The sequence below is a fragment of the Labrus bergylta genome, chromosome 5 (assembly GCF_963930695.1).
Source record: "Labrus bergylta chromosome 5, fLabBer1.1, whole genome shotgun sequence".
NCBI classification, from domain to species: Eukaryota; Metazoa; Chordata; class Actinopteri; order Labriformes; family Labridae; genus Labrus; species Labrus bergylta.
Genome location: NC_089199.1, coordinates 17,157,657 through 17,165,612, shown reverse-complemented (window position 1 = coordinate 17,165,612; position 7,956 = coordinate 17,157,657). Strand labels below are relative to the sequence as shown.

The window sequence follows — 7,956 nt, the reverse complement described above, 5'->3', positions numbered from 1 at the left end:
AGGAGTGTAGTTACATTTAAAGGCAATACAGAACTGTAAGCTAAAGTTAAACCATTTGGTTTTAGTTGTAAATGTGAAGAAAGACTGGTCAACAAAGCAGTCACACACTGCCTGCAGTGTCAAGGTACCACTTCCCCTCTCTCACAGATGAAATAACACCGTAACTGTAAGTGCTGACTAAAATCAACTTCCTGAGACGCAAACCAGATCCATTTATAGAAACAAGCAGCAGCAGCAGAAACGTACACCTTGAATCAGAGAGAGCGGCAGTATTGAAATGAGAACACCAAAGCTATAAAACAACAGAGTTTTATTATCTTTTGTTATTTTCTACATGGGATTTGGTGGTTTGTTTTCAGACAGCTCTTGCTCCGTGTCCTTGATTTGACCACAAACAGACTCCCTTAAATGGGGGTTTGAACAGAGACATTTTGACATTTTGAAACAACAGTGACAGATCACACACTCTCACATACAGAAACATACATACACCTGGCCGTTCTGTTTGCATCAACACAATCTCAGTGCCCCCTGTATTCATGGCTATCAACATGATTAATACTTTAAGGACCCGCCTTTGTTGGGGATTTGTTCTAAATGGCTGAAAATGAAACTGGTAAATATTTCATTATATACAGTCACTGATATTCATGATTACAGGGAAATACTTGAGACAGGTGCTAATGGTATCCTCAGATTGGTGATATTCCGCTCATCTTCTTGATTGGCTGTTTTCTCCTTTAGTCCTCCACTCCTGGGCTGATTGGCCCTCGGAGCCGTTTCCCAGATTGTGTGGGATCATGGACAATGCCGTCCTCAGAACTGTGGAGAGAAAAAAGGTCAAATTAGAAAGTCGAAGTGGATTTTTCCGACATGCCAGTGAAGCAGCTTTGAACCCACACAGCTGAGAAGTTTCTTACATTTTTCAGGAATTCCTCTGCAACAATACGGGCCCTGGCATTAACGGAAAGTTTCATCTCGCTGATCTCTTTGTCAATCTCTTCCATGAAGTGGATCACATAGTCCACCAGCTTGTGTTTGTACATCTGCTCCGTGTGGAAGTTGGTAATCAGGAAGCTAATGTCATATCCCTGAAATCACAGTGCAAGAGAGGAAGTAAGAAAATAAAAGCTGTGACAGAAATATCACTTCATGGCGTTAATGCGGTCAGGGAAAATGAAAAGTACATTGGAAAGAATGATATGCAATGTTTTTATACAAGTCTTAGTCCATCTGTGCATTTCAAAGTTCACACTTTTCCTCATTTACATCACTGTATATTGATTACCATTTTGTCACTAGTTTTTTCTTTTCCAGTGTAAACAACCCTCATTAGCCTTTCACGACTCACCTCTACTGGTTTCCTCCTCAGAATGAAGAAGTTCTCCGCTCTCATCATCATGAAGCGCATAAACTTGTGGCAAAGGATCTTCTCAATCTCATCAGCCTGCAGAGAAACAGTTTTTTTTTTTTTTAAATACACATTAGACTGTTAGAGAAAAATATGAACAGCCCAAAACAATCCAAACCCTGCTGTTTAAATCACCTGTTTGACAGCAATGCTGACTCTGACCGAGTTGATGGATCCCTCAATGAGAACCTTCTCCTTGTCATTGCGGCTGATGACCACAGGCTGAAGAAGCAGCTCTTTACTGCTCCTGTAACCACAACAAAATGCTTCCATCAATATGAGATCAGGCCAGATGACTTTTCGACGCATGCGTTTTGTCAATATTAAAGTCTAAAGAACCGGCTTACATTTTTAAGGCAAAACCTTGATAAGGGATTAGGAATACACCTGCAAATAGCTGCTGCAAGTTCACACACGTCAGTGGCTGACACTGTGCAGCCTGCTTGAGAAATTTTCTCCCTGCTAAAATGTTTGCACAAGTCCACACTTGTTTTGACAGCCAAGGACGATCTGCAAACAGCTTAAGGGCTCAAAAACAGAAGGAAGCAAATCCAGTGGGACAACCGGAGAGGCTGCAGAGTCCAAACACACGACATAAAACCTACCTGACCTCCACTTCTGGCTTGTTGTGACGCTCCACCACCTGAGAGGAGAAGTTCTCCAGACAGAGGGCCGCCTGCAGGGTCGCCCTCACAGCGTTTAAGTAGGGACGCAGAGTCGCTGTCTGGGGATAGATAACAAGTTCTGGATGAGTCCCACTACATTAACACACTACACTTAATTGTGTATTTGGTTTTTTTTTTAAATCAGAGTCCATGAGCGAACTGAACCTCCCAGTCCAGTTAGGCTGACTCAACCTGTGGGGGGGGGGGCAGCAAATGAAGTCAGGTTTGATCAGGAAATAACATTAGCTGCATGAAGGGACACAGTGGCTACCTCTCAGTTACACATTCATACCGTGCACATAGAGCCATTTCCAATCAAAAAAAAGAGAAAGAAAACACGATCTGTAGATGCAAGTTATGATTTATTACATTTAGATGAATGATTTGCTTAGATAAACGTCTGCTGGTTGGACCGAGATTACAGCTCATCCAACCAAAAATCACTGTGCCTGTCCTAAACACATATACTAAGATTACTCGTCGCATAATAGTAGAGCTTTGGAAGATCTACCACACAATAATGTGGAAAAGGGGCCCGAGAGAAAAAAAAACAAGACAGCTCAGCTCACTTTAGTTTCTGCAAATCGTGTTAAGGATGCCCGTCCTCTAATTTCACTGCAGCCCACCAGAAAGCCAGACTGTGAGCAACACCGAGCTCATCTTGACTTGAGTGTAGCCGTGGTTAGCGGAGGTGAACGACTAAATAATGAAAAATAAAGATATATTCAGACGAAGAGACTTACCATTTTTCAGCTGTAGAAGACGGAAGTTCCTCTGCCACGCCTGGGACTCCTCTTCCGTAAATCCTACATCGCCGAGTACAGACAGGGTGCGCTTGTTTTATCTTACCCTTCGCTCGAGAAAAAGCAGATGTCACCACACAGCATCATTTCTGCCGTGTCGCGCGGTTTGCCCCGCCCGGTTGGAGTTTGTGGGAGCTGAAACAAGCGTGCACTAAGAAGCGTCCATCTACCTATTTGAATAGGAGCTTTCTCATTCAGTTGCCGTTTGTTAAGGACTTGTTTTCATCTTGCGTTGCCCATTTTTTAATAAAACTTCTAGAAAACGACAGCGTAACATAAATATGATCCAGTGTAATAGCCTTATTCCGAGTTAAGCTGTAGTTATTTTTTATAATATACCTCGGCACAAAATGGTTTGTTCCGATGAAACCATTCTAGAAAGCGGGTAATAATTTGACAACTTCTCTATTTTATTGACAAAATGATTATCTGTAATGCTTCATCCCAACTGATAATGATTTATCATTTGTGTTTTCTATGTTAAATTTACATTTTGTCAATAACATGACTTGTTTGTTCGACTACGGTTCACACCCCCATCAATTAGAAATGGTTTCTCCCATCATGGACACCATTCACTGACGGTAAATATCGTTGCTCCTAAACATGTTAGAAGATAAATTTGGTCTACATGTACATGTCTTTCGCCTTTAGGGGTTTCGAATCGCCTCAGTGTTACACATTTCTTGTACAAAATCGTGTAATTACCTTGTGCGACATAGAAAAAAGGTGGAAATCATCTTTGCAGTTTGGGCCCAGCTTGTGTTGTCGGTGCGTGCGTTCATAGACTGTATACTGTATTTATATGAGAGACACAAACTAACAGACACCGTTTGGAGACCGCTGTGTGTGTAAATCTAATCATTTCTTATTACCCTCTCTTCTTTATTAGACATTGCAAATCTCTGCACAGCAGCATCATGAGCGAGTTAAAGGACTGCCCCCCACTGAAGTACTATGACTTCAAGCCGGTTGAGCATGTGAAGGTGTGTCCCCGCTACACTGCTGTCCTCGGCCGCTCAGAAGACGATGGCATCGGCATCGAGGAGCTCGACACTCTGCAGCTGGAGCTGGAGACACTTCTGTCCTCAGCCAGCCGCCGGCTCCGAGCCCTGGAGGAGCAGAGACAGGTAGGACAGAGTTTGGATCCTCCCTCCTACATTCCTCTTTACCATGTGGTATGATGTTTTCATCCCAAGTTTGTTGACTCCCACTTTAGAACCCATGTGAAACAAAAGGCCTCTGTTTACATCAACTTCCTGGATGGTTACTATTGCTTTTTTTTTTTTTTTTCCTATGATGTATCTTAGATCCTCACAGACTGGCAGGACAAGAAGGGAGACAAGCGTTTCCTGAAGCTAGGAAAAGACCCAGACCCCGCTTCCTCCTCCCGCCACAAACCAAAGAAGCAGAAGTTGGAAGGCAAAGGCAGTCATGGGCCGGGTCCAGGTCCTGGCAGACCCAAATCCAAAAATCTGCAGCCTAAAGTTCAAGAATATGAGTTTACAGATGACCCGCAAGACATTCCTCGCACTCCTAAGAATGATGCACCCAACAGGTCAGCAGTAATTAGTCTTTGTCACGTCTTCTTTGCTACTGAAGTTAAATACAATTTCAGGGGATCCTTATGGGGGAGAAAAGGTAAGACGTTTCTACGGACCCATGACTGACATGGGCCAGAAAAATATCAGAACATTAGTTAATTCTTTATTAATATTAAAAATCAATTTATTCATAGGGCCCCAAATCCCCGATAGCACCAAGTCTCGGCATATTATTAAAATGATGACATTGATATTTTTTATTTCTCTGGATTGTAATTTTGTCCTTTTTTCCAGATTTTGGGCATCGGTCGAGCCGTATTGTGCGGACATCACAAATGAAGAGATACGATTGCTAGAAGAGCTTCTGAAACCCCCAGATGATGAAGCGGAGTATTTCAAAGTACGACATAGTTCTCCATGTACTTGTTATGTTACACCTATATTTCTGTTTTTTCATATTTCTGTAAGTTGTTATTAGATGTGTTGAGCTTTTGGTACTGTCCTTGTTAAACGTAGATACCAGCACTGGGTAAACACTACTCTCAGCGGTGGGCTCAGGAAGATCTGCTGGAGGAGCAGAGGGAAGGAGCACGAGCCAACGACAAGAAGAAGAGCCTCATGGGGGGGCCGCTGTCTGAACTGGATGCAAAAGGTGGGAGAACACTGAAGCGTATTAGAATGCCAGACTGTACATAACGCATTAGCATCTCTTATAATCTTTCCCATGTTGACTGCTTCAGATGTGGATTCTTTGTTGAAGAAGTCAGAGTCCCAACATGAGTCCCCAGAAGATGGATGTCCCTTTGGTCCCCTCACACAGCGACTGCTCCAGGCTCTTGTCGAGGTTAGTATGTTGAGGACTTACTTGGAGTCCAGAGTAACAAATGATACAACTTCCAATTTGAGATGCACCGATCGTAATTTCTCTGGCCGATTTCCGATTTCCGTTTTTTACCTGGTCTGACCTGCCGATATCGATTTCTGGCCAAAACTGATTTTCTTTCTTCATAGCACTTAAATTGACAGTAAAACCAAATGAAGTGTGGGACATTTCTGTATTGTTCATTATAAAACACTGATTGTAAAGTAATTGTTACTATTCCAAAAAATGTGAATATTAAATGCGGATAATGAAATCCATGTATAATTTTAAAAGATCGTTTAATACCTTTTTGATTGCTTTTACTTTACATATATAGAAACACTTCAATCATGAATAATTGCATATAAATACAAGAGAATACAGGTAACAAAGGGTTGACTCTCAAAATGTTCTAGTGGAGATTAGTCTGAGTGAGAAGGAGAGATAGATGCAGCATGATGCAGTTCTTAAGATTTTTTGGAATAGTAACAATTACTTTACAATCAGTGTTTTATAATGAACAAAGAACTGCATCATGCTGCATCTATCTCTCCTTCTCACTCAGACTAATCTCCACTAGAACATTTTGAGAGTCAACCCTTTGTTACCTGTATTCTCTTGTATTTATATGCAATTATTCATGATTGAAGTGTTTTTATATATGTAAAGTAAAAGCAATCAAAAAGGTATTGAACGATCTTTTAAAATTATACATGGATTTCATTATCCGCATTTAATATTCACATTCTAGAAAGATTCAAACAGCCATTATTATCACTCTTCAGCCTGATGTTTTGTTCTAACTCATTGATAAATCAAATAATAAAAACAGCAAAGTCTCTCACTGCCTCAGTGAACGCTATTTGTAGTTGCAAAGAGTTTTTATCATGTAGGCTGGGCCTAATACTATAAATCTATAATATTTCCTGCAAATTCTTCCTTCTCACAGGTCGTCAAACTTTTACATAATGTGCTTGTACACTGAGGTAATACATCTCATGTATACACTGCCGACATGTCAGCTTGGTTTACGTGTGGCCCTCCCTCGGTGTTTGTGTAGCTGTGCGTACGGCATGAAGCGGCTCGTGCGTGAGTCTTGAAATCCGCACTAAATGGGCTACACGTGTTAGGACTGACCGGTTTCAGCCGTGCAGGCTAAAAAAATCTGCAGATTCCAGTCACCCACCGATCTATCTGTGCACCTTTAATCCCAATAATGCAAAGTGTCTGATGACTGAGTTAGAGCATTTAAATGAACTGAATCTAAAAAATGTTATCACAATTAATTGACAAATGTGTATCTGTTCTCTTCCAGGAGAATATTATATCCCCCATGGAGGATTCTCCTATCCCCGACATTGCAGGGAAGGATGCTAATGATGGTGCTGGTACTTCTCCTCGAAGCCAGGGAAAAGCTTTTAGGTATTTGATAAAAACACGTTGAATGTGTGAGATCTGAGAGGCATCTAAAAGTAATAGTTCCTGTAACAGCTCTCCACATAGTCCGGTTTCTATGGCTTATACCACTTCTATGTTTCTATTTCCCCCTTCAAGTGTCCCTCACACGCGCTCTCTGGAGGCGAGGATCAAGGAGGAGCTTGTGGCTCAGGGGCTGCTGGACTCTGAGGAGCGTCCTGGACCAGGAGGAGACTCGGAGGATGAGGTCCTGGCAGAGCTGCAGAAGAGACAAGCAGAGCTCAAAGCCCTGAGTGCTCACAACAGAGCCCGTAAACAGGAGCTGCTCCGGTGAGGACAGATCAACTAATACTGTTACATATTAAGTGAAGCGTAATTTAAATAAAGTCTGATGCATGATCAGCTGCTGACATTGACTCTCTGCTGTTTCCTCACAGGTTGGCCAAAGAGGAGATGCGTAAGCAGGAGCTCCGGCAGAGAGTCAGGGTGTCTGACAACGAGGTCATGGAGGGATTTCGACGAATCATGGCAGCCAGGCAGAAGAAACGCACACCAACAAAGAAGGAGAAGGACCAGGCCTGGAAAGCTCTGAAGGAGAGGGAGAGCATCCTCAAGCTCCTCGATGGATAGGGAGAAAAACTGTTTTTGTCTCGTTTATTTCCAGAAGAAACACTGAAAAAAGGCACACAATGACACAGATATGGACAGTTGTGACAGCTGTTACATGGTCAGTGAACAGCTGTATCTATGAGGATGTATGATTCAGTTTAAAGCAGCTTGATTTGAGTAGATGTTTCTGTAGTAGTTTTTATGTTGTGTACAGCCGGATGCTCATTTGATCAGCAGTATTGAGAAAGCATCCGATTTTTCTCCTTTTGTTGATTTTTTTCTCTCTTTGTTTTTTAAATATTCTTTTGTATGTTTAATATTGTAATGTGAAGAAAACAGTTCGCATGGGTTAATAAATCAGTGCCCCTCAATCTAAAGTTTTTTTTGTGTGTATTTAAAACAAACAATCCAAAGGTGATGCTGAAATGTATACTATAGATTTTAATCACACGAGGAACCTGAAAAAGTTAGCAAACACACATACATCACTTACTGCTGAGTCGTAAATAAACACTAGATATGATGCACAAAGACCAGCAACACTATGGCTCCCAAATATATACTTATATGGGTCCATGTCCCAGTGCAGACCATAACATGGAAGTTGGTCTATTAGTTGGAGAGGTGCCAGGGCACTCCCTGAGTA

General features: G+C 41.8%; 2 protein-coding genes across 3 annotated transcripts; one reads left to right on the top strand and one right to left on the bottom strand.

Moving 5' to 3' along the window:
- Positions 1-293: 293 nt before the first annotated feature.
- On the bottom strand, positions 294-2,938 carry LOC109983901 (actin-related protein 2/3 complex subunit 4). The gene is made up of 6 exons (XM_020633842.3): positions 2,820-2,938; positions 2,017-2,135; positions 1,547-1,658; positions 1,352-1,447; positions 921-1,091; positions 294-822 (listed from the first exon to the last, which is right to left on the bottom strand). Exons 1-6 carry the CDS (start codon positions 2,820-2,822, stop codon positions 817-819), a joined length of 507 nt encoding a protein of 168 aa, XP_020489498.1. The 5' UTR covers positions 2,823-2,938; the 3' UTR covers positions 294-816.
- Positions 2,939-3,412: 474 nt separating this feature from the next.
- On the top strand, positions 3,413-7,681 carry tada3l (transcriptional adaptor 3 (NGG1 homolog, yeast)-like). Of its 2 annotated transcripts, none has more exons than XM_020633841.3 (9): positions 3,413-3,463; positions 3,772-4,009; positions 4,190-4,437; positions 4,718-4,823; positions 4,940-5,075; positions 5,164-5,267; positions 6,601-6,707; positions 6,840-7,031; positions 7,139-7,681. In XM_020633841.3, the coding sequence occupies exons 2-9, from the start codon at positions 3,800-3,802 to the stop codon at positions 7,329-7,331; spliced, it is 1,296 nt and encodes a 431-aa protein (XP_020489497.2). In that variant the 5' UTR covers positions 3,413-3,463; positions 3,772-3,799; the 3' UTR covers positions 7,332-7,681. The 2 variants fall into 2 exon arrangements, with proteins under 2 accessions (XP_020489497.2, XP_020489496.2); XM_020633840.3 differs by lacking the exon at positions 3,413-3,463 and adding an exon at positions 3,495-3,650.
- Positions 7,682-7,956: the final 275 nt, after the last annotated feature.